General features: G+C 37.6%; 2 protein-coding genes and 1 pseudogene across 3 annotated transcripts; all 3 read right to left on the bottom strand.

The window, feature by feature from the left end:
* Positions 1-252: 252 nt before the first annotated feature.
* Positions 253-1,183, bottom strand: LOC147380125 (olfactory receptor 5H2-like). Its single transcript, XM_086321172.1, has one exon. The coding sequence runs from the start codon at positions 1,180-1,182 to the stop codon at positions 253-255; it is 930 nt and encodes a 309-aa protein (XP_086177298.1). The 5' UTR covers position 1,183.
* A 17,738-nt stretch (positions 1,184-18,921) lies between these two features.
* On the bottom strand, positions 18,922-20,103 carry LOC147380126 (olfactory receptor 5H8-like; annotated as a pseudogene). The gene has a single exon (XR_015167197.1). The product of XR_015167197.1 is annotated as an olfactory receptor 5H8-like (transcript).
* A 4,144-nt stretch (positions 20,104-24,247) lies between these two features.
* Positions 24,248-25,198, bottom strand: LOC147380127 (olfactory receptor 5H19-like). The gene has a single exon (XM_086410783.1). It carries the CDS (start codon positions 25,175-25,177, stop codon positions 24,248-24,250), a length of 930 nt encoding a protein of 309 aa, XP_086266909.1. The 5' UTR covers positions 25,178-25,198.
* Positions 25,199-26,007: the final 809 nt, after the last annotated feature.

The raw sequence follows: 26,007 nt of genomic DNA on the forward strand, positions 1-26,007 counted from the left end.
AGTATGTAAAATATTTTGTTTCCTGCTTCAATTATTCTAATGTGACATGCAAATTGTTGAAACTTCCTTATGTTTTTGAACAGTATGCATGAATATCTTAAGGAGTATGTTAGTGCTAACAACTTAAGTCAAAACACTAATTATAACTGTAAAAAACCTTGAACCCTAACCCAATCTGAACCACATATAATCTGCACAATTTTGTGACTATCAGTAAAAAAAAAAAAAAAAGAACTGATAATAGTATGAGACCTAAATATTTCTCTTTAATACTTTTGTCAGTGAATCTATGACTTTCTTATTTCTCAGGCTGTAGATGATTGGATTTAACAAGGGAATTATGACAGTGTAAAATAGAGAATCCATCATATCTTGATCATCTGCCTGTGTGGATCCAGGGCGCACATACATGAAGAGAAGAGTCCCATAGTATAAAGAGACAGATAGGAGGTGGGCTCCACAGGTGGAGAAGGCCTTTCTTATGCCTTGTACAGACTTATTTTTCAAAACCGTATGTAGAACAAATGTATAAGAGACAAGAACAGTCATAATGCTACACACTTGTATTGACCCAGAGGAAATAAATACCATTAGGACATTAATTGAAGGGTCAATACAAGAAATCCTAAACAATGGCATGATGTCACAGTAAAAGTGATGTATTATGTTAGACTTACAGAAGGTGAGCCTGAACAAAGCACCTACATGAATCATGGGATGAATAAGCCCTGCTACAAATGATGAGACTAACAGCTGGATGCATAGTTTGTTGGTCATAATCACTGGATACAGTAATGGTTTGCATATGGCCACATAGCGATCATATGCCATTGTTGCAAGCAGAAAGCATTCCGTGGTTCCACCAAATGCAAAGGAAAGAAATTGTAACATGCATTCAGAGAGAGATATCATTTTACTCCTGGCAAAAAAATTGACTAGCATTTTGGGGGTCACTGTGGATGATATCCAAGAATCCACAAAGGCTAAACTCCCAAGGAATAAGTACATGGGGATGTGAAGATGAGGGTCATTGTAGATAAGATAGATTAGTCCAAGGTTTCCCACAGTGGTGATGAGGTATATCACCAAGAACAACAAGAACAGGGGGATTTGCCACTCCAATTGATAGGGAAGTCCGGTGAGAACAAACATTGACAGCAGTGTTGCATTTTTAGGATCCATGCTCCCTGAAATGAAATGCAGTAAATGTAAGATATAAGTAGATGTAAATGACCCCATGGACTGTATCCCCCCAGGCTTTTTCATAGGGATTCTTCAGGTAAGAATACTGGAGTGGGTTGCCATGCCCACATCCAGGGGACCTTCCCAACTCAGGGATCGAACCTAGGTCTCCCACATTGCCGGTGGGTTCTTTACTCTCTGAGCCCCCAGGGAAGCCCAAGTAGATGTAAGCTTTATAAAAAGAGTATTGGAAGAAAGTAGTTGAAACAAAGTCATACACTTATCAGAGTGCCTTAAATGTATTTAGTACTAGCATGCCCACTCCAGTATTCTTACTTGGGTAATCCCCCAGAGGAGCCTGGCAGGCTACAGTCCATGGGGTCACAAAGTGTTGGACGCAACATAGCAACTAAACAACAACAAATAGCAATGGAAACTAATTTTGGAAATTGGTGTAGTGGAAAATGCATTTATTGCATTAAAAATGTGGGAGAATGAAAGGATAAAGAAAAAGACGGTAAACATTAGCTAAATTTATGGAGATAACTGAATGTGTGAGGGACATTCTGTCTAGGATATGGATGAGATTCCAGGGAAAAGAAATTTGAACTATTACAAAATAATTTGGATGTCATGTGAAAGATCTTGAACTTTGTCAGACAGAAGGCATACACTTGGAATTTTTAATACAAGGAGCCACATTATATTTTTTAAAATAAATATTTGGTAGTGTATAAAAACTCTGTAGGGGAAGGAAATGTGTCAGGAATACTAATTAGGGAGCTGATACTCTTATTGAATTGTTCTCAAATCAGAATACACATCAAAATTGGTGAAATATTTGTACAAAATACAGATTATGCAGTATTATTGTAAACGTATGTTCAAGAGGGCAAGAATGAAGCTCAACAATCTGCATTGCAAAAATTCCCTCCAGTTGATTCAAATTCATGTGAAGCTCTGGTCTCTCTGGTCTAATTTACTACTAGCAAACCATTCCGTATTCTTGTTTGGGAAATCCCACAGAGGAGCCTGGCAGGCTATAGTCCATGGGGTCACCCGTGATGAGGAGGGAAAAAAAGATAGAAATAAATCAGAATGTAGAGTCACTAAGACTCAGTAACTTAGATGTGAAGGAGGTGGTCAATGAAGGAGAAAGGAGACAGAGTTGGATAGATGGTCATCACAAATTGAATTTGAGAATTCAGATGTTTGGGCCACTTTGTGGAGAAAGCATCTTCTGAATATCCAGGTGGGATAGCTTACTAGTATGTTTGTTAGCACTGAATATAAACAATGACTTTGGAGTATTTGGATAACTGAAGGCACACTTATGAATGACCTAATCATTAGAAAGTGTGCATAAGGACAAAAGAGGAGGATATAGAAAAGAAAATCGGCAAATTTTATTAAAGAAGTTTTGAAATAGATACATATCATTTTAGATAGCTGAAAATGATCCTCTTTTCTACTACATGAGTCTTGGTATCAGGCAAAGGCTACCACTTACTCTAGAAGTCAAAGGAGCCAGAAACACTTTTCCATCCCCCTGCAACTAGAGTAAGGGGACTTGATCTAGATTTGAATAGTCAAACGTACTAACACTGGATTTGTAACATCGAGCATGGAGCAAAGGGACAGGACAAAATGAATTTGGGTTGCAAAGTCAGCCAAGGCAGCCATATCAAGACCCTAGGAAATGCTTCTTGCATCTGCACCAGCTGCATTGTCAGTGTGAGCTGTGGCTTCTACAATTCAGCAGCTGCGATAGGAGCTCCTACTGAGCAAGTGTGGAGATTTGATTTGGGCTACTGTCTCACTGTATTGTTTTCTTCTGTTCCTGTCCATTTATCAGCAGATTCCTCTAATCTCCCTGGAATTTCTATGTAATAGTCAATTTCCATTCAGCTAACTAGTTTTCTGTTACAAACAAGTGCCCTAGCTTTAGCCAAAGAGAGATAAGGGAGAGACCAAAAAGATACACTGAGAAGAGTAATCAGAGAAGCGGATGGAAGAACTGGAGAGTTGAGTGTTGTAAACATGAAGAGAAAAAAGACACAAGGACATAATGAAGTGCAACACTGATTGGCAAAATGAATGCCCCCCTAGAACAGGAGGTGAACAATCATTGAATCTGGGAAATGAGAGATTTTTAGTGTCTTTAGTGAGAGGAGTTCCCAATTTATGATAGAGTTGAGGCCAGAGAATAGTGAGAAATGAACGGGAAGCATCGCACATAACATGAAGAGAATGTTTTTGAGTACACCAAGAAAAAAATGGATAACAATTATAATTTTTCTACTTCCTATAGATAAAAGTTTTTTTTTTTTCCTGTAGAGTATTTAAATACATATTTTCTAAAGTGTTTTGACACAGGTTTTGTTGACCTTCCCTGGTGGCTCAGATGGTAAAGAATCTGCCTGAAGTGCAGTAAACCCGGGTTCAATCCCTGAGGTGGGAACATCCCCTGGAGAAGGGAATGGCAACCCACTCCAGTATTCTTGCCTGGAAAATTCCATGGACAGAGGAGCCTGGTGGTCTACAGTCCGTGGGATTGCAAAGAGTCAGACATGACTGAGGGACTAACATTTTCACTTTCTTTCACATTTCTGAAGAGAGGAAGGCACCAAGATGAGAAAGAGGATAGAAGTAGAAAGGAGCAATTGGGTGAGTTATTTAAAAAAATAAGTCAAGAAATATAAAAAGCATAACAGAGACATGGATAGAAAACTGTAGGAAAGACAAGACAATGAAGACAGGTAGTATCAGATAAACACCAAGAAGGAAATATGGGGAAAATTTGCAGGTAAATATTTGTCTTAATCCTGGTTTTCATTAAACGTCAACACTGGGAATCCTTCTGTATTCTTTTTTTCAAAATTCAAAGATTATCTTCCTAGGGAATTTGTGTATGACACAGAGAATTTAATTTTAAAGTTTACCTTAGAAACTTTGACTGTTTTTAAATATATTAGCATTGCTGAAAAGTTCTTTCCATAATTAATTAAAAATTAACTTATATATTTTATTAGAGTGATTAGAGCTGATTTTCTCTAGAAATCCTGCTGTGTTTATTTGAGAGCACTTTCTTCTCCATTAGTTTTTCTAGTAAACTAAAATTGAGCCAAAGACTGGAGCCTAATTCAAGTAATATAAATAACCAATGCCAGTAATTCTAGTTGTCAAATGTATTTAATTTGGAATAGGCTCCGTTCCTTGCCGTTCCAAAGTAAAGGATAATTGAAAATGCTCAAATTCAATATGTGTGTGGGTCTTTATCATAGGGGAACATTTTATGCATATTTCTTACAATATATATTAAAATACTGAATAAAAGTATTCTCAGAAGTAGGTGAGAGAATAGAGAAATTAATATGTAAGTGACTTACCTTAAAAGCTCAGTCAGCAACTGTGATTAATTAAGAAGAATGAAACTTTTAATCAGAATACCCAGAAAAATTTCTTATGTAGGAAACATGTGACCTATATTTAAAGCCAGTTTAAATTCTTTAAGATTCTAGTTCACCAAAACATATGAAGTCTTTATAGTTATGTTAGAAAGATAATGAATTATCATTGAGGGACAATTCAGTCATACAGTTATTTTGCTTATCTAGATTTAGTCACAAAAATATGATATATAGATATTTCATATTGTTAATTTTTTTCACCTGCCTTTTTGACATCTAGTAAGTCAATCTAAAATTATAGATTTTACAGTATTCTGCCTGTTTTACCTAAGAATGTTATGCCTTATAGAAGTTATTTCTCTTTTACCCATATCTTGTAAGAAATTGTGGCAATCCTTTCAAAGAGGTAGGCTTTTTAAGTAGAAAATAATGCAACATCACTGGAATGATAATGACACAGGCCACAATTCCAATTCCTCGCACATTCATTTCCCAAGGTCAGGAAAATTTTGTTTATGTAAATTAGCTTTGAACAGAAGAGTCAACCAATTATATGAAAGGGTTCTTTTTAAACCGAAGAGGAAGGAATGAAGCACTAAAATTTCCTAATATCATGCATCGATTCCCTTTAGGACAAAACTAAGTTGTTCCTCTGGGCATTATAGATTTGAACCTGTAGGGAAAGTCCAGGTTGTTCCACAGGGCATTACAGACTCTAAAATCATAAACATCAAGTTATTGTAGACAATTCTAGTTTTAACAACTGAAATTGTATTTTATGTCACTACCTTCCACAACAGATGACACTTCTGGCATGTTTATGCAAACTTCAATTCATCCACAAATTTTGATGCTCTGAGTGCTTTGATTAGTGTGGTCTTTTCTGAGCTGATTATACATGAATTCAATGAGGACAAAATTCTAGACTCCCTTTAGGAGCCAACTACAAGAAAGTTGTCCTCCTCGTGGAAACTATAGCTCACATTCCAGATCTGCAAAGAACTCCCCACTCTACATTGAAATTTTTGGAGAAAAATTTTACTAGACATAGGTCAGGGGAAAGAGCAAAGATAAAACAAAACAAAGGATCACAGTGGGAGGTGGCCTAGATCAGTGCTTCTCCAACTTTAATCCTTGTGAACCTCCTGGTGATTTTCTGAAAATGCATATTCTGTTTCAATAGGTCAGGGCTGGGTCCTGAGGGTCTTCATTTCTACCAAGGTGATGCCTCTAGACGTTTAGCATCCTCAGGGTTTTCCATCATTGGCAGGCCTAGCTTATCAGAGAACAAGATCACTAGTGAAGTTGGGGGTGGGGGTGGGGGGGATGGGAAAAAAAGGCAGATGGAGCTGACATGCAAACGAGGGAAGCAAAGAGGAGCCAGATTGGACATGGCAGGCCAGCATGGGTTGAATCACAGCATGAGAGACTAGGCTGGGGACTTTTATCTTTCTCTCAAAGGAAAACTATTGAGGGATTTTGAACAGGGTGGTCACATGTTCAGATTTGCCTCTAATTATTAACAGAGTACTTGGCATACAGAATTCATTTACAAAAATAACATTATTTATGTCAAAAGAGCATAATATGAAAATAGTAATATTGTACTTTGATATCTGATGAGCAGAAAAATGTTTAACCTCGACTTGGGACATGACTGGCAGCTAGGGGAAAAAAGAAGCATATATTTTGGTAGATTCATTAATCGATTATAGTATTTCTTAGAATTGTGCCAGTGAAACCTTAAAAAGAGGTGAAAAAATCATAGATAAAGGAGAAGTCACTGTGAGAACTCAGCAGTGTAAGAGGATGGAGTGAGCAGTATAATGTGCATTGGTAGCCTCAACCTAACCCACACCTGACTTAAGCACACTGCCCTCTTCAATTTCATGTAATTACCTTTAAACTCTTTTTGTTGCCTAATTATTAGTACAAAAGTCTGTATCGCTACTTCCAATAGGGATAGTCTTTTCAATTTTAGTTATTTTAATAGTTGGGTCATGGTATCTCATTGTGGTCTTCAGTTACATATCCCCAAGTACAGTGGCATGGAGCGTGTTTTTGTGTTCTTATTTAACATATATACATTTAGTTTAGTGACCTGTCTGTTTAAACTTTTTGTCCTTTTTAATGGAGCTATATGTTTTCTTATTATTAGGTTTTGAGAATTTTTTTTGTATCCAGTATACAAGGCTTTATCACATACATGATTTATAAATTTTTCTCTAGGGATTTTTATTTCTTTTCCTTCTACAAGATATCCCACTGGTCCATTATGCTGACTGGACCTAGGGAGCAAGAAATAACAACTGCTTTAGACTTATTGATAGACATTTGCCTGCTAGAAGATGAGAAATAAATCCAAAAAATTTCAGGATCCACTTAATTTCGTGAAATTCTTGAGATTCAGTTGTGTGGGTCATGTGGAATTATAACTTCATAGATAAAGATACATTGTTGCATCTAGCCCATCCTGCAACCAAAAAGGAAACAGAACCCTTAGTAGGCTACTATGGATTTTAGAAGGAACATTATCCTTGTTGAGTACATTAAGACAACCACTTTATCAAGGGACCAGAAAAACTGCTTGATTTGGGCATGGCTCAGAAGAGGCGAGAGATTTGCAAAAGACCTAGTCTTCTCTCCAAGCTGTGGTGCCACTTGGACCATATGATCCAGCAGAAACAGGTGCTTGAAGTGGTAGTGGAAGATAGGGATGCTCTTTGGAGCCTTTGGCAGGTCAAGATAAGTGCTAAACCTTAGGTTTGGAACAAAGCCTTCAGATCTGTTGCAGATAAATACTCTCCATGGGAGGAAGCATAACTTCATGGCAAATGGATGTGGAATAAATGGAAACAATAATAGACTTCATTTTCTTGGGCTCCAAAATCACTGCGGATGGTGATTGCAGCCATAAAATTAGAAGATGCTTGCTCCTTAGAAGAAAAGCTATGACAAACCTAGACAGCGTATCTAAAGCAGAGACATTACATTGCTGACAAAAGTCTGTATAGTAAATTTCAGTTCAGTTCAGTCACTCAGTTGTTTCTGACACTTTATGACCCCTTGGACTGCAGCAGACCAGGCTTCCCTGTCCATCACCAACACCCAGAGCTTGCTCAAACTCATGTCCATCAAGTCAGTGATGTCATCCAACTGTCTCATACTCTGTCATCCCTTTCTCCTCCTGCCTTCAATCTTTCCCAGAATCAGAGTCCTTTCCAATGAGTCAGTTCTTCACATCAGGTGGCCAAAGTTTTGGAGTTTCAGCTTCATCATCGGTCCTTCCAATGAATATTCATGAATGATTTCCTTTAGGACTGACTGGTTGGATCTCCTTGAAGTCCAAGGGACTTTCAAGAGTCTTCTCCAACAACACAATTCAAAGGCATCAATTCTTTGGTGCTCAACTTTCTTTATAGTCAAACTCTCACATCCATATATGACTACTGGAAAAATCATAGATATGATTAGGCAGACCTTTGTTGGCAAAGTGTTCTCTGCTTTTTAATATGCTGTCTAGGTTTGTCATAGCTTTTCTTCCAAGGAGCAAGTGTCTTTTAATTCCATGGCTGCAGTCATCATCTGCAGTGATTTTGGAGCCCCCCCAAAATATAAAGTTTCTCACTGTTTCCATTGTTTCCCCATCTGTTTGCCATGAAGTGATGGGACTGGATGCCATGATCTTAGCTTTTTGAATGTTGAATTTTAAGCCAACTTTTTCACTGTGCTCATTCATTTTCTTTTCTTTTTTTTTAAGCACACAACACATGGTCATGTCTATAATTTTGCAGCCTGCCCTTTCAGTTAACATCATAGTATAAAAACTCTGTTTTTTTTTTTATTTTTGTTTTTCTGGAGCTTTCTTGCTTTTTCTTTTTTAATTTTATTTTGTTTTTAAACTTTACAAAATTGTGTTAGTTTTGCCAAATATCGAAATGAATCCGCCACAGGTATACATGTGTTCCCCATCCTGAACCCTCTTCCCTCCTCCCTCCCATACCATCCCTCTGGGTTGTCCCAGTGCACCAGCCCCTCATTAATTTTCATCAAGAGCCTCTTTAGTTCTTCTTCACTTTCTGCCATAACAGTGGTGTCATCTGCATATCTGAGGTTATTGATATTTCTCCCAGCAATCTTGATTCCAGCTTGTGTTTCATCCAGTCCAGCATTTCTCATGATGTACTCTGTGTATAAGTTAAATAAGCATGGTGACAATATATAGCCTTGACGTACTCTTTCCAAATTTGGAACCAGTCCATTGTTTCATGTCCAGTTCTAACTCTTGCTTCTTGACCTGTATACAGATTTCTCAGGAGGCAGGTAAGATGATGTGGTATCCCCATCACTTCAAGAATTTTCCACAGTTTATTGTGATCCACACAGTCAAAGGTTTTGGCATAGTCAGTAATGCAGAAGTAGATGTTTTTCTGGAACTCTCCTGCTTTTTCAAGGATCCAACGGATGTTGGCAATTTGATCTCTGATTCCTCTGCCTTTTCTAAATCCAGCTTGAACAAATGGAAGTCATTGTTCATATACTATTGAAACCTTGCTTGGAGAATGAGTGTTCCTTTGCTAATGTGAGAGATGAGTGCAACTGTGCAGTAGTTTGAGTATTCTTTGGCATTGCCTTTTTTGGGATTGGAATGAAAACTGACCTTTTCCAGTCCTGTGGCCTCTGCTGAGTTTTCCAAATTTGCTGGCATATTGAGTGCAGCTATTTAACAGCATCATCTTTTAAGATTTGAATTAGCTCAACTGGAATTCCATCACCTTCACTATTTTTGTTTGTAGTGATGCTTCCTAAGGCCCACTTGACTTCAAATTCCAGGATGTCTAGCTCTAGGTGAGTGATCACACCATCATGGTTATCTGGGTCATGAAGATCTTTTCTGTATAGTTCTTCTGTATATTCTTGCCACCTCTTCTTAACATCTTCTGCTTCTTAGGTCCATACTGTTTTTGTCCTTTATTGTGCCCATCTTTGCATGAAATGTTCCTTTGATATCTCTAATTTTCTTGAAGAGAACTCTAGTCTTTCCCATTCTATTTTTTTTTCTGTTTCTTTGAATTGATTACTGAAAAAGGCTTTCTTATCTCTCCTTGATGTTCTTTGGAACTCTGTAACCAAATGGGTATATCTTTCCTTTTCTCTTTGCCTTTTGCTTCTCTTCTTTTCTCAGCTAGTTGCAAGGCCTCCTCAGACAATCATTTTGCCTTTTTGTATTTCGTTTTCTTGAGGATAGTTTGGATCACTGCCTCCTGTACAATGTCACAAACCTCTGTTCATAGTTCTTCAGGCACTCTGTCAGATCTAATCCTTTCAATCTATTTGTAACTTCTACTGTATAATTATAAGATTGATTTAGGTCATACCTGAATGGTCTAGTGGTTTTCCCTACTTTCTTCAATCTAAATCTGAATTTTGTAATAAGGAGTTAATGATCTGAGCCACAGTCAGATGCCAGTCTTGTTTTTGCTGACTGTATAGAGCTTCTCCATCTTTGGCTGCAAAGAATATAATCAATATGATTTTGATATTAACCATCTGGTGATGTCATGTGTAGAGTTATCTCTTGTGTTGCTGGAAGAAGGTGTTTGCTGTGACCAATGCATTCTCTTGGCAAAACTCTGTTAACCTTTCCCCTGTTTCATTTTGTACTCAAAGGCCAAATTTGCCTGTAACTCCAGATATCTCTTGACTTCCTACTTTTGCAATCCAGTCCCCTATGATGAAAAGGACAGCTTTTTTGTGTGTTAGTTCTAGAAGATCTTGTAGGTCTTCATAGAACCGTTGTATAGTCAAAGCTATGGTTTTTCCAGTAGTCATGTACAGATTTGAGAGTTGGACCATAAAGAAGGCTGAGCGCCAAAGAATTGATTAAATGCTTTCAGAATTTAATGCTGGAGAAGGCTCTTAAGATTATCTTGGCCAGCAAGTTGATCAAACCAGTTAATCCTAAAAGAAATAAACCTTGAATATTCATTGAAAGGACTGATGCTGAAGTTGACGCTCCAATACTTTGGGCACCTGATGTGAAGTGCTGACACATTAAAAAAGACCCTGATGCTGGGAAAGATTGAGGGCATGAGAAAAAATGGGGCGAAAGGGTGAGATGGTTGGATGGCATCATTAACTCAATGGACATGAGTTTGAACAAACTCCTGGAGACAATGAAGGACAGGCAAACCTGGCATGCTGCAGTCCATGGGGTTGCAGAGTTGGATGTAATGGAGCCACTGAATAGCACCATGTGAAGAACAGCTATTAGCCTGCCCTGTGCCTTATTAGGGGCTTCCCTGGTGGCTCAGACTGAATGCTTAACAATGGGTCATCAGTTTTACATGGCATCTGAGCTGCCTTTCCTGAATTGGGTGTTGTATGATTGCCAGGTCATTAAATTGGGAGTACACTGTCACACCATTATTAAATGCAAGTGGTATGTACATGTTCTAGCCTGAGCAAGCCTTGAAGGTACCAGTGATGTCTATGAAGAAGCAACCCAAATGCCCATGGTTCCCATGCCTGCTGCACTGGATTCTCTATCCCAGCCTGCACTTGTGGCCTAATAACAGGGGTAGGGGTTGTCTATAATTAACAGAGAAATATAAGACCTGGATCTGGTTTACCAATGGTTCTGCATCATATGCAGACACCATCCCAAAGTGGACTACTCTAACATTACTCCCACTCTGTGACTTCCCTGGCAGAGAGCGTGATGGAATATCTTCCCAAGGTACAGAACTTGGATACCCGATAGCGTACTTGCCTGTAAAGATAAATGGCCAGGTATGTGATTATATAGTGATTTGTGGGCTTTAACCAATAGTTTGGCTGGATGGTAAGGGACTTTGAAACAATACTACTGGAAAATTGATGGCAAGAATATCTGAAGAAGAAGTATGTGGATATTTCCCTCTAAATGGGAAAAATCATAAATATATTTGTGTCTGATGTGAATGCTCAATTAAGGATGACTTCAGCAGTGAAGGACTTTAATAATGAAGTGGACAGGATGACCCAGTCATGGATACCAGTCAACATTTTTCTTCAGCCACCCTGGTCATCACCAAATGGACTCAAAGGGGACCATGGTGGCAGGAATAAAGTTTACCTGTGGGATCAGCAACATGGGCTTCTACTCACCATGGCCAGCCTGTCCATGGCCACATCTTAGTGCCCAGTCTGCCAGCAGAGACCAACAATGAGTCCTTGATAGTGTACTGTTTATCGAGCTGATCAGCTAGCTTCCTGGTGACAGATTGATTACATTGGACAATTTTCCATTGTGGAAAGGTCAGTGTTTTGTCCTTATTAGAATAGATACTAACTCTAGATACTGAGTTTCCTTCCCTGCAGACTGTGTTTCTGCCAAAACAACTATCTGTGGACTTACAAGATTACTTATCTACTGCTCAGCTTACTTCAACAGCAAATGAAATATGGTGATGGCCCCATTACTATTGAGTTCACTTGTTTTACCTAGTTCCCCTTCATTCTGAAGCTGTTAGATTGAGAGAATGTCAGAACGGCCTTTTATAACTCAGTTACAGTACTTCCTGGATGGACAGTACCATAGGTGATCAAGTTTCTTCAGAAGGCTGTGTGCTTTTAAAATCAATACTGTTTCTCAGATAGCTAGGATTCATAGGTCAAAAATCAAGAAGTAGAAATAGAAATGGCACCACTCCGTATTACACCTAGAGATCCACTAGACAAGTTAACTTCATTTTCCAAGATATTATGCTCAGAGGTTGAGAGTCCTTATAGCCAGAGGGAAGAATACTTCCACCAGCACACACAGCAGTGATTCCATTGAGTAGGATCTTAAGAGTGCTACTGGGCCACTTTGGGCTCCTCATTCCTCTGAATCATCAGGCAAGGAAGGCGAAGTCACCAGAAGTGACTGATTCTGACTACCAAGGGAAATTGGACTACCGCTCCATAACGGGATAAAGAAAATTGTGTCTGGAAAAAGAAAATCCCTCAGAGCATCTCTTAGAAGTACTAGTCTCTGAAACTTATTTCAATGGCAAACTTCAACAAATGAAGCAACATGAATGAATCTAGAGATTGTCATCATGAATAAAGTAAATCAGACAGAGAAAGATAATTATGATATCACTTACATGTAGAATCTTGAAAAAGCCTACAAATGAATTTATCTATAAAACAGAAATAGAGTTACAGATTTAGAAAACAAACTTATAGTTACTAGGGGGTAAAAGGAAAGGGATAAATTGGAAGATTGGGAATGTCACATGCATACTACCATATATGAAACAGATAACTAATAAGGACCTACTATATAGCACAGAGAACTCTATTTAATACTCTGTAGGAGAAGGGGAAGACAGAGGATGAGATGGCTGGATGGCGTCACTGACTCGATGGACGTGAGTCTCAGTGAACTCCGGGAGTTGGTGATGGACAGGGAGGCCTGGCGTGCTGCGATTCATGGGGTCGCAAAAGAGTCGGACACAACTGAGCAACTGATCTGATCTGATCTTATCTGAATGACCTACATTGGAAAAGAATCTGAAAAAGAGTGGATATATGTATAACTAAGTCACTTTGCTGTACTGCAGACACTAACATAACATTGTAAATCAGCTATTGTTATTGTTGTGTTGCTAAGTCATGTCTGACTCTTTTGCAACCCCACGGACTGTAGCCCACGAGCTTCCTCTGTCCATGGGATTTCCCAGGTAAGAATACTGGAGTCGTTGCCATTTCCTTTTCTGAGGGATCTTCCCAACCCAGGGATTGAGCCCTCATTTCCTGCATTGGCAGGTGACTTTTTTACAGCTGAGCCACCAGGGAAGCCCCCAATAATTTTTTTTTTAATTGGGCAGAACTTCAAATTTTCTAGACTCTTTGAGAATGATGATTTGGGTCACCCCACCAGATAAAGAATAGTGACTAACTACAGTACTTTATGAAAGTAAAGGGAAAATGGATTTGGAAGTGGAAGAAGGTAGTTATAAATACCATGAGATCAGTTACAAAATGCCTTGAGTATTTCTTCCTTACTTTGATAAGAGTACATTATGGTGTATGTGTTCATGCTTGTGTACAACAAATGTCTTACTTTTCCCTACACTATTATTCTCTTATCATAAGATGTATTGAGTAAATATCTTATGATTAATTATTGTCAATTTAACATCATTGTATTTCAGTTACCAGATATTAAAGAGCAAATATTTTCCCTCTTAGTGTCTTTTAAAATAATTTATTTACTTATTTGTGACTACACTGGGTCTTTGTTGCTGCAGGTCTTCTGTGCAGGCTTTCTCTAGTTGCGGTGAACAGGGACTACTCTTCCTTGAGGTGCATGAGCTTTTTATCGTGGCGACTTCTCTTGTTGAGCAGCTCAGGCACAAGAGTGCACTGGCTTCAGTAGTTGTGGGTCACAGGCTTAATTGTCCCGTGGCATGTGGAATCTTCCTGAACAGGGATTGAACCCATGTCCCTTGCATTGGGCAGGCAGATTCTTAACCACTGGACTGCCAGGGAAGCCCCCTTTTGATGCATTTTTGATTGTACACAGCACAATTGCATCATTATTGGTAGAATTATGCTCTTACTGTTATACTTATTTTAAATTTAATTATTATTTTTAAAAAGTGTTTATGGGTACCAAGTTGACAGTGGGTACACTTGAAGATCTACAAGACTTCCTAGAACTAATACTGAAAAAAATGTATGTCCTATTCATAGGGGATTGGAATGCAAAAGTAGGAAGTAAAGAGATACCTGGAGTAGCAGATAGATTTGGCCTTGGGACACAAAATGAAGCAATGCAAAGGCTAACAGAATTCTGCCAAGAGAACCCATTGATCATAATAAACACCCTTTTTCAACAGCACAAGAGATGACTTTAAATATGGACATCATCAAATGGTCAATACTGAAATGAAATTGATTACATTCTTTGTAGCCAAAGATGGAGAAACTGTATTCAGTCAGAAAAAACAAGACCTGGAGCTGACTGTGGGTCAGATCATCAGCTCTTTGTAGAAAACTTCAGGCTTAAACTAAAGAAAGTGGGGAAAACCACTAGGCCAGTCAGCTATGACTTAAATCAAATCCCCTCTGAATACACAGTGGAGGTGACAAATAGATTCAAGAGATTAGGTCTAGTAAACAGAGTGCCTGAAGAACTATGGACAGGGGTTCATAATATTGTACAGGAGTCAGTGAGCAAAGCCATCCCAAAGAAAAATGCAAGAAGCCAAAGTAGTTGTCTGAGGAAGCTTTACAAATAGCTGAGGAAAGAAGAGAAGCCAAAAGCAAGGGATAAAGGGAAAGCTACTCTCAACTAAATGCAGAGTGCCAGAGAAGAGCAAGGAGGGACAAGAAGGGCTTCTTCAATGAACAGTGCAAAGAAATAGAGGAAAACAACAGAATGGGAAAGACTAGAGATCTCGCCAAGAATATTGGAAATATCAAAGGAACATATCATCTAAAAATGGGCACAATTAAGGACAGAAATGATAAAGACCTAATAGATGCAGAAGAGATCAAGAAGAGATGGCAAAAATATACAGAAAAGATCTTAATGACCCAGATAACCACAATGGTGTGGTCAGTCACCCAGAGCCAGACATTCTGGAGTGTGAAGTCAAGTGGGCCTTAGGAATCACTGCTGCCAATAAAGCTAGTGGAGGTGACAGAATTCCAGCTATTTAAAATCCTAAAAGATGATACTATTAAAGTGCTGCACTTAATATGTCAGCAAATTTAAAACCCAGAAGTGGCCACAGGACTAGTCCTCATCCCAATTCCCAAGAAGGGCAGTACTAAAGAATGTTCAGACTACTGGACAATTATACTCATCTCCCATGCTAGCAAGGTTATGCTCAAAATCCTTCAAGCTAGGCTTCAACATTTCATGAACTGAGAACTTCCACATGTCCAAACTGGGTTTAGAAAAGGCCAAGGAACCAGTGATCAAATTGCCAACATGTGCTGGATCATAGTAAAGGAAGGGAATTCCAGAAAAACACACATGTGGGATCTTCCCAGACCAGAGGTTGAGCCAGTATCCTCTGCATTGCAAGGTGGAGTCTTAACCACTGGACAGGCTGGGTAGCCCTATTTGAACACTCTATAGGATAATATTGTGAAACTTCTCAACAGCATCAGATATTGATGAGAAAAAAATGTTTATAAATGTACATAAAGAGAAAGGAACTGTGGAGACTTTTAAATCTCTAGGTTAAGAAAATCAATACAGCTTCATAATAAAGAGTATTTATGTTATATTATTAGCATCTCCAATGTGTAGTTTAATCCAATATAAGTAGTGTTCCAGACAACTGGATGAACTTGGCATTGTGATAAGCAATGTGATAGTTCATTGCATCTAAATACCATTAAATAATATATAAGTAATTTAATTTCATAGTTTCTTGAGCTTTGTTCAAGTTCATACTTGACATCTTTTCCAACATGGTACTGAAATGACATATATGATATACAAAAATAAAAAAAAAATGTTTAATAGAAGTGAGAATGGGAAAACATCAGTGAGGAGATTTGGTGAATTTCTGGAAAGCATAAAATAGTTAAGAACTTTTTTGAAAGACACATCAGAGCAGAATCTCTAGATTAGACTTGTTCAACAGAAGGCTACATAGGAAGCCTGAGTTTCTGAGAGACCCCCGGTGCCTTCTTCATACCCACCCAACCTAAAGAAGGACTTGACAGGTAAACCATGCTCACATACTCATAGCTTGTTGTCAACCTTTTCATTCAAACAAAAGGCCAATTAGGGAAACAAACTTTTATGATTATAAAACACATATATCATTTGCTTATTTTAGCAGTGTAGTCTTTGGGTCATAACTATATGTGTATGAAAAAGCAAAACTTAAAATTACAGGAAAAAATCAGAACAATGGGAATATTATACAGCAAAAAAAAGAATGCATTATAGATATATGGAAATACATAGATTCCCTAGTGAAAAATAATGAAAGCATCATGACTGTTATCCTTTCACTTGCTTTCTGGGGTTTGGTGACGTCCTCAAGAAGCAAAAGGAAAGCAGATCATAATCTTGTGAGCTGCACCTCCAAAAATATGTAATAATGTTATTTGTTGTAAATATTTATATGGTTTGTATCTTTAACCCAAATGTCTAACTAAAGAGCTTCACCCTGATATTTTGTCATACTCTATCACTGGAGCCCATCCTCTTTCTAAGAAGAACAAGATTAATTCACTTTAGGTGTGTGATGCTTGTGATCATCTTGAAAGAAAAACATGAAGGTCCTTGACATAGAGTAGCCATCCCAGGCCTAGTAATCTCTGTGGGCTTAGTGAAAGACTGAAAAGTAAGTGATGCATTCATGCTTCATTTGAAATATTTGTGCTGTCAGAATCATTTCAAGTTTACATATATTGCATAAATATTTATTTAGGACCTCATGTGTGTAAGCAACTCTGCTAAGCACCACATAGGAATGAATGAGAGAATAGTGAGATTTCTAAACTGTAACCTAAAAATAGCTTATAAGCCCCAAATAAGAATTACACAATGTTATCAATGGCCTAAGAGCCTAAATAGAGTATTCAATGTTTCAAAATGAGGCAGCATTATTTTTCTCTTTGAGGTGTTCTGGAAATGTGTTGTAGAAGATATAACATTTAAGATAGACCTTGAAGGAAGGACTGTTATAATTTCAAATGAAGATGGACATACTTGGGGAGAATGTTCCAGTGGAGAGACCTGTATGAAAACAAACATGTACCTGAGAGGAACATTTGTCCAGAAGACTTTGAGTCATTCATTTTGGTTATAGCATTGGGTCCATTAGGAGAATAGTGGAAGAAGAGAATTTGGAGTTAAATCAAGATTTTTGGGGGGAAAGACCCCAAATAATGGCAACATGAACAAATGCAGAGTAAGACAGATAGTTAAGGATAGATATGTTTATAAATTACACAATATGTAAATACACATAAACAAATATACATATGCATATAGAGATTTCTAGATAGGTATACTCTATATACATAATCTGATAGCAATACAATTCACTAAAAATTATTGAAGAGAAATATAAATCAGAGTTCTTTTCATAACAAATAATCTGACAACAATTTTTGGAACATAACCAAATAGTAGAAGTATCAAGAATGTTGAAAATGACAGAGGTGAGTAGTTTTAGAGTGAGGGCATCAATGGTGTTAGTAGGAATGTGTATGGAATCAGTGGTGAGACTGGAAGGTCAGAGATAGACCTGAAGATGAATCACTTATTATTCTTAGAGTATGGATTGTGACAAAAGCTAACATTTAAGGATTGTGGTGGCATAAATCATGCAAACTTTTGCTCATTTTCATGTCTTTCCCAGCTACTCATTGAACTCTGATAGATCATTTTAATGTTAGTTGTACTTTGGTAATATGCACTTGAAGCCTCTTGTTAACAACACATTCTAATAATCTATACATATTACTTCTTTTTTCTGATTAGTTTCGCATTTCTCAAAATTGTATGAAAGTTGAGACCATTTCCTTCCTATTCTGCTACTTCTTTTTTTCCTTTCTATGCCCATAACAATTAAATCTTCAGTCTCGTTGTTTAGCTTTCTCAATCAGTAAAGCTTTTCAGATTACCTTACAACATACCCACAAACTGGACAGAACCATTCAAGAGGAAAGATAGTGAGAGACATCCTCGCTCTTCTTGTTAGATAGAGACACGTTGAGCTAAGAGTATCCTCTTGCAATTTGACCTGATTTTTCCTGCTTTAACTCCTTTCTCATTTTTCATTTTTATTGGCTACTCATTTCTGTTGCCTTTTTTGTGTGATTAGAGAGTTGCACGGCTTCCCAGGTGGCTCAGTGGTAAAGAACCTGCCTGCCAATGCATAAGATGCAGGCTCAATCCTTGGGTTGGAAGACCTTGTGCAGGAGGAAATGGCAACCCAGCCCGTATTCTTGCCTGGGAAATTCCATGGACAGAGGAGCCTGGTAGGCTACAATCCATAGGGTTGCAAAGATTGAGACACAATTGAACAACTGGGCACAATTGGAGCACAAAGAGTTGAAACTCTACAAAAAAGTGAAATTTACTATGTCCCACATAGAGTGAAATAGAAGACTGTTCAATGGCTAGCAGAATTCCTGAAATTTGCTCTGTTTATTCAAACACAGGCCTGTCACCACTGGGGAGATAAATATGATATGATTCTTCAGGCTGTGCAGGTTTCTTAATATTAAAGACATCATATTTCAATTTTTTTAAGAGTGAATATACTATCATAGTGCTTAATGCATTTATGAAGACATATTGAGAAGATATGTGCAGAAGATTTTAATTTGTTTTCATCTTTAATTTTTTTGGTATAACATGAACACTTGATTAGAATTTTATCTACTTTTTTGAGTAACGTACATAGAGTTTCAGATGCTTATTAGTACTCTCAGCTTAATTCTTTAAAACACTTAGGGTAATAATGATAACTGCAAAACACTTTGAACCCTGGTCAACAGTAGCACCATCTAATCTGCACAGTTGATGACTTTCAGTAAAAAGTGAACTGACATGAATATGAAATCTAAGCATTCTTCTTCAATACTTTTGCCAGTGAATCTATGACTTTATTTCTCAAGCTATAGATAATTGGATTTAAGAAAGGGATTATGGTCATGTAAAACAGAGAGTACATCATATTTTGATCATCTGCTTGTACAGACCTAGAGCATATATACATGACAAGAAGAGGCCCATAGTATAAAGAAACAGATAGGAGGTGGGCCCCACAGGTGGAGAAGGCCTTAGTTATGCCTTATACCAACTTCTTTTTTTAAGACTGTAAAAATAATAAATGTGTAAGAGATGAGAACAGTAAGAATGCTGAACATCTGTATTGACCAAGAGAAAATAAATAGCATCAGAAAATTAATGGAAGGGTCAGTACAGGAAACCTTAAATAGTGGTACAAATTCACAGTAAAAGTGATGTATTATATTAAAATTACAGAAGGTCAATCTTAATAAAAGTTATATTATGAAGTATGGCATGGAAAAGGCCACCTAAAAATGATGAAACTAATAGCTGAATGCACAGTCTATTGGTCATAATAACTGGATAAAGTAATGGTTTGCAAATGGCCACATAGCAATCATATACTGCTGTTGCCAGCAAAAAGCATTCAGTGGTTATTCTGGTTCCAAAGGAAAACAAATTGTATCTTACATTCAGTGAGAGACATCATTTTGCTCTTTGCAAAGAAACTGACCAGCAACTGGGGAGTCACTGTGGATGATATCCAGGCGTGCACCAAGGCCAAATTCTCAAGGAATAAGTACATGGGGATGTGAAGGTGAGGATCATTGCAGATGAGAGCAATCAGGCCAAGGTTTCCCATGATGGTGAGGAGATATATCACCAAGAACAGAAAGAACAGGGGAATTTGCCCTTCTGGCTGATATGTGAGTCCTGTGAGAATGAATTCTGTCAGCAACGTTGCATTTTCCTTTCCATGTCCTCACTGGGTATAACCTGAAATGAAATGGAGTAAACCAGAAATAAAGACAAAGAATTTTCAACTTGAGTAAATGGGAATGAGAGTTGAAATAAACCATGCATATCCGAATGCCCTCTTAATTTTATTACCTCTATAATAGATGAGATCTATTTGGATGAAATATGCCTACATGTATGCTAAGTCACTTTAATTGTGTCTGACTCTTTGTGACCCTATGGACAGTAGCCCACCAGGCTCCTCTGTCCATGGGATTCTCCATGCAAGAATACTGGAGTGGGTTGCCTTCTCCAGCTCCAGGGGTTGTTCCCGACCTGGGGATTGAACCTGCTCTTATATCTCCTGCATTGGCAAGTGGGTTCTTTACCACTAGCCAACTAGCCCTGGGCAAAATGACTTTGAGAGGAGAGGGAAGAGAATGCAAAAGAATTCACAATGTAGAGTCACCACTTTGGTGACATATTTGATGTGAAGGGGGTGGTCAGTGAAGAACAGAGAAGTCATTTAGTTGACTGGATGGATTTTCATTAAAAATTGATTGATAACTCATCAATCATATAACTCATAGCCAGTCTGTTCCATTGTTCTATATGTCTGTGGTTTTTTTGCCCAAAACATTATGTTTTGATTACTGTAACTTTGTCATATTGTCTGAAATATAGAAGGGTTTTTTATATATATATATATATAAATATTTATATATATACATATATATATATATATCAAGCTTTGTTATTATTTTTCCCCAAGTCACATTTGGCAATCTGGGGTCTCATTGTTCCATAGGTTATTTGTTCTATCTATGAAAAGTATCCTGGATATTTTGATAGGGATTGCATTAAATGCACTGATTGCTTTGTGTACTATGGCCACTTTAGCTTAATTAATTCTTCCAATCCAAGAGCATATCTTTCCAATTCTTTAAGTCATTTTCAGTTTTATTTATCAGTGTTTTAAAGTTTTGTATATAGGTCTTCACTTGCTTAGTTAAATTTATTCCTAGTTATTTTTTGATGCAGTTTTAAATAGAATAATTGTTTTCTATTTTCTTTTCCTGGTATTTCATTGTTAGTGTAAAGAAATGCAACCGATTTCTATATATTAATCTTGTATCCTGATACCTTGCTGAATTAATTTACTAGTTCTAATAGGTTTTGGATGGAGTCTTGGTACTTCTCTATATAGAGTGTTATCTCATTGGCAAATAGTGATAGTTCACATTTCCCTTTACAGTTTGAGTACCTTTCATTTCTTTTTTCTTGTCTGGTTTCCGTGACTAAGACTTCCAATATGATATTGTATAGAAATGGTGAGAGTGAGCATCTTTGTTTCTTTCCTAAATTTCAGCTCTTCACCATTGAGTATTATATTGACTGTGGGTTTGTTGTAAATGGCTTTTTGTATATTAAGATTACCGGGAGAAATATCAATAACCTCAGATATGCAGATGACACCACCCTTACGGCAGAAAGTAAAGGAGAACTAAAGAGCCTTTTGATGAAAGTGAAAGAGGAGAGTGAAAAAGTTGACTTAAAGCTCAACATTCAGAAAACTAAAATCATGGCATCTGGTCCCATCACTTCATGGCAGATAGATGGCGAAACAGTGGAAACAGTAGCTGACTTTATTATTCTGGGCTCCAAAATCACTGTGGATGGTGATTGCAGGCATGAAATTAAAAGACACTTGCTCCTTGAAAAGAAAGTTATGACCAACCTAGACAGCATATTAAAAAGCAGAGACATTACTTTGCCAACAAAGGTCCGTCTAGTGAAGGCTATGGTTTTTCCAGTAGTCATGTATGGATGTGAGAGTTGGACTATAAAGAAAGCTGAGCACCAAAGAATTGATGCTTTTGAACTGTGGTGTTGGAGAAGACTCTTGAAAGTCCCTAGGACTGCAAGGAGATCCAACCAGTCCATCCTAAAGGAGATCAGTCCTGGGTGTTCATTGGAGGGACTGATGTTGAAGCTGAAACTCCAATACTTTGGCCACCTGATGAGGAGAGCTGACTTATTTGAAAAGACCTGGTGCTGGGAAAGATTGAGGGCCAGAGGAGAAGGGGATGACAGAGGATGAGATGGTTGGATGGCATCGCTGACACGATGGACATGGGTTTGGGTGGACTCCAGGAGTTGGTGATGGACAGGGAAGCCTGGCGTGTTGCGGTTCATGGGGTCGCAAAGAGTCGGACATGACTGAGCAACTGAACCGAACTGAACTGATATTGAGATATGTTCCCTCTATATCTACTTTGGTGATAGTTAATTCAAGAATGGATGTTGAATTTTATCAAGTGTTTTTTTCTAAATCTACTGAGATGATCATATGGGTTTTTTTCTTTCCTTTTGTTGATATGTTGTTTATTGATTTGCATGAATCATCCTTGACCTTGGAATGAATCCTGCTTCATTATGGTATATGATACTTTTGGGTAGTGTTGAATTTGATTTTCATCTATATCCTTCAAAGTTATTGCACTGCAATATTATTTTTTTAATAATGTCTTTTGATTTGGTATCAAGGTAATGGTGGTAAACATTAACAGAATAAATTTGGGAATATTTTCTCTTATTTATTTTGAAATAAGTTCTTTGTATGTTTGGTAAAACGTTCTAGTGAAGCTGTTCATTCCTGGATTTTGTTTGCAAGAAATTTTTGACTATTTTCCTCCTGTTCTGCCATTTCTCTCTTATTCTCTATGTCTATCCAATTTAAATTATCAGTCTAGTCTTTTAGCATTCTGAAATAGTGATGTTTTTCAGGTTGCTCTATAACATACAGACACACCTAGAAAGGACATATAGAAGAATCATTTACAGTTAAGAGGCAACTCACCTCTTTCCCTTTCTCTAAGAAACATATTAAGGTAAGAGGATCTCTTAACAGTGTAGCTCTGTCTTCATTGTCTTAGCTCCCATACCATTTTTCCCTCACTGCTTTCTCATTTCTCTTTATTTCTCTGTGTGGTATGGAGTTTATCCCCACAAGAAGTGAAATTTATCATACCTCAGATAATGTGGAATAATAGGCCTTTTGATTGCTAGCAAAATTCCTGGGAATTACTTCTGTTCACTCCAAACACAAACCCGCCTCCATACAGAGTTAAATTTGATATGAGTTTCCAGGCTACATGGCTGTAGAAATAGCAAAGATATCATAATCAAGTCCTGTTCACAGAGCCTGCACTATTTTACAACTGAATGTATTTATAGAGCCACATTGAACAACATATAAGCCTGTAAAATTTTTTCATTCTTGTTTTCTGCTCTAATTTTTTAGGTATGACATAAATAATTAAAATACGAAGTTGTTTAAAGAAACTTATTATATACTAACATCTTGTATGCTTAGTCAACGCTATGGTTTTTCCAGTGGTCATGTATGGATGTGAGAGTTGGACTGTGAAGAAAGCTGAGTCCTGAAGAACTGATGCTTTTGAACTGTGGTGTTGGAGAAGACTCTTGAGAGTCCCTTGGACTGCAAGGACATCCAACCAGTCCATCCTAAAGGAGATCAGTCCTGGGATTCATTGGAAGGACTGATATTGAAGCTGAAACTCCAATTCTTTGGCCACCTGATGCAAAGAGCTGACTCATTGGAAAAGACCCTGATGCTGGGAAAGATTGAGGGCAGAAGAAGGGGATGATAGAGGATGAGATAGTTGGATGGTATAACTGACTCAGTGGACATGGTTTGGGTGGACTCCGGGAGATGGTGATGGACAGGGAGGCCTGGTGTGTTGTGGTTCATGGGGTCGCAAAGAGTCAGACACGACTGAGTGACTGAACTGAACTGAAATGAACTGATGCTTAGTTGCTCAGTCGTGTCTGACTTCTTGTGACCTCATGGACTGTAGCCCACCAGGCTCCTCTGTACATGGGATATTCCAGTCAAGAATACTGGAGTGGGTTGCTATTTACTCCTCCAGGGGATCTTCCTGACCCAAGGATCGAACCCACATCTCCTGTGTCTCCTGTATTGGCAGGCAGATTCTTTACCACTGAGCCGCCTGGGAATAAGTCAATAAAAGAATAGTACAACTGTAAATGCAAAAACTTTTAAATAATAATCAACACATAGACACATCTAATTGTATAGTTTTATAGTGTTTTAATGAAAAGAGAATACTTATTAATATGATAGCTAAACATTTCTCTTTAACATTTTTGTCAGTGAGTCTATGACTTTCTTATTTCTCAGGCTATAAATTATTGGATTTAAGAAAGGAATTATGACAGTGTAAAACAGAGAGTCCATCATATTCTGATCATTTTCTTGTGCAGATCCAGGGAGCACATACATGAAGAGAAGAGGCCCATAGTATAAAGAGACAGACAGGAGGTGGGCTCCACAGGTGGAGACAGCCTTCCTTATTCCTTGTAGAGACTTCTTTTTTAAGATTGTAAAGAGAACAAGTGTATAAGAGACAAGAACAATGGAAATGGTGAATGTCTGTATTGATCCAGCAAAAATGAATACTATAAGAAAATTAATGGAAGGATCAGTACAGGAAATCTTAAACAATGGTATAATGTCACAATAAAAGTGATTTACTATGATGGAATTGCAGAAGGTTAATCTGAGTAAAAAAGCATTATGAATTATGGCATGGAAGATGCCACCTAAAAATGACAAAACTAATAGCCAGATACATAGTCTATTGGTCATGAACACTGGATAAAGTAATGGTTTGCATATGGCCACATAACGATCAAACGCCATTGTAGCCAGCAGAAAACATTCTGTGGTTACGCAAATTGCAAAGGAAAAAAACTGTATCTTACGTTCAGAAAGAGAGATCATTTTGCTCATGGCAAAGAAGTTGAGCAGCATTTTGGGGGTCACTGTGGAGGATAACCAAGTATCCACAAAGGCCAGATTCCCAAGGAATAAGTACATGGGGATGTGAAGGTGAGGGTCATTGCAGATGAGCACAATTAGACCAAGGTTTCCCACAATGGTGATGAGGTATATCATCAAGAACAGAAGGAACAGGGGGATCTGCCACTCTGGTTGATGTGTAAGTCCTGTGAGAATGAACTCTGTCAGCTCTGTTACATTTTTTGTTTCCATATCCTTGATAGATGACCTCTGAAATACAATGCAATAAATGGAAAAAGAAAATTTCACAAGAATTCTTAAAAGAAAATTCATTGAGAGTAACAGAACCATGCACTAGAATGAATGCCCTTTATTTACTCTTACTAAAAACATAAAAAGTATTTGTAGCAGTTGCTATTTTGGCAAAATGCAATCATATTATTTTAAAATGTAAACAGTCACGAATAGATGTAGAAGAGAAGAAAGACATTCTGAACATGAGCAAATTTATGGGAAAACTATCCTGCGTTTTCAAGGTGAATATAGTGTCAAAAGTAAGTAGTTAGAAGGGCCTGGATTATAAAAGTAATCAGTGCTATGTGAAAGATCTTGAACTTTATTCTTTAAGGATAGGCATTCATTGAAAACTTTAAAACAGGGATTGGCATCATCAGTTATTTTTGAAATTAAATATTTGGTTGTAGAAAATAGACTGCAGGGTGAATGACCAGTTGTGGAAATACTAATCAGGAATCTATGACTCTTGTCCATGATTCCCAAACCAGATTACACATCAGAATTTTCTGGGGGAGTTTTGGTACAAAAATAAATTCTGAGGTATTATCATAGAAACTGATTCAGCAGGTCATGAATACCGGTAATATGCATTTTATATATGTCCTTCAGTGATTAAAATGCATTTGAAATTCTTAAGTCATTGTGTGCTATGATATTGGGAGTTTTGAGGAAGACAAAGAGATCAAAATTAATTAGATTTAAGTCATTAGGACTTGATAGCATAATAGATATGAAGGAGAGTTAGTAAAAGAGATTGTCACTTGGTAGCTGGGAATAATAATCAA

This window comes from Bos grunniens, chromosome 1, assembly GCF_055505025.1.
Source record: "Bos grunniens cultivar Pamir isolate PY7600 chromosome 1, Bosgru_T2T1.0, whole genome shotgun sequence".
Taxonomy (NCBI): Eukaryota; Metazoa; Chordata; class Mammalia; order Artiodactyla; family Bovidae; genus Bos; species Bos grunniens.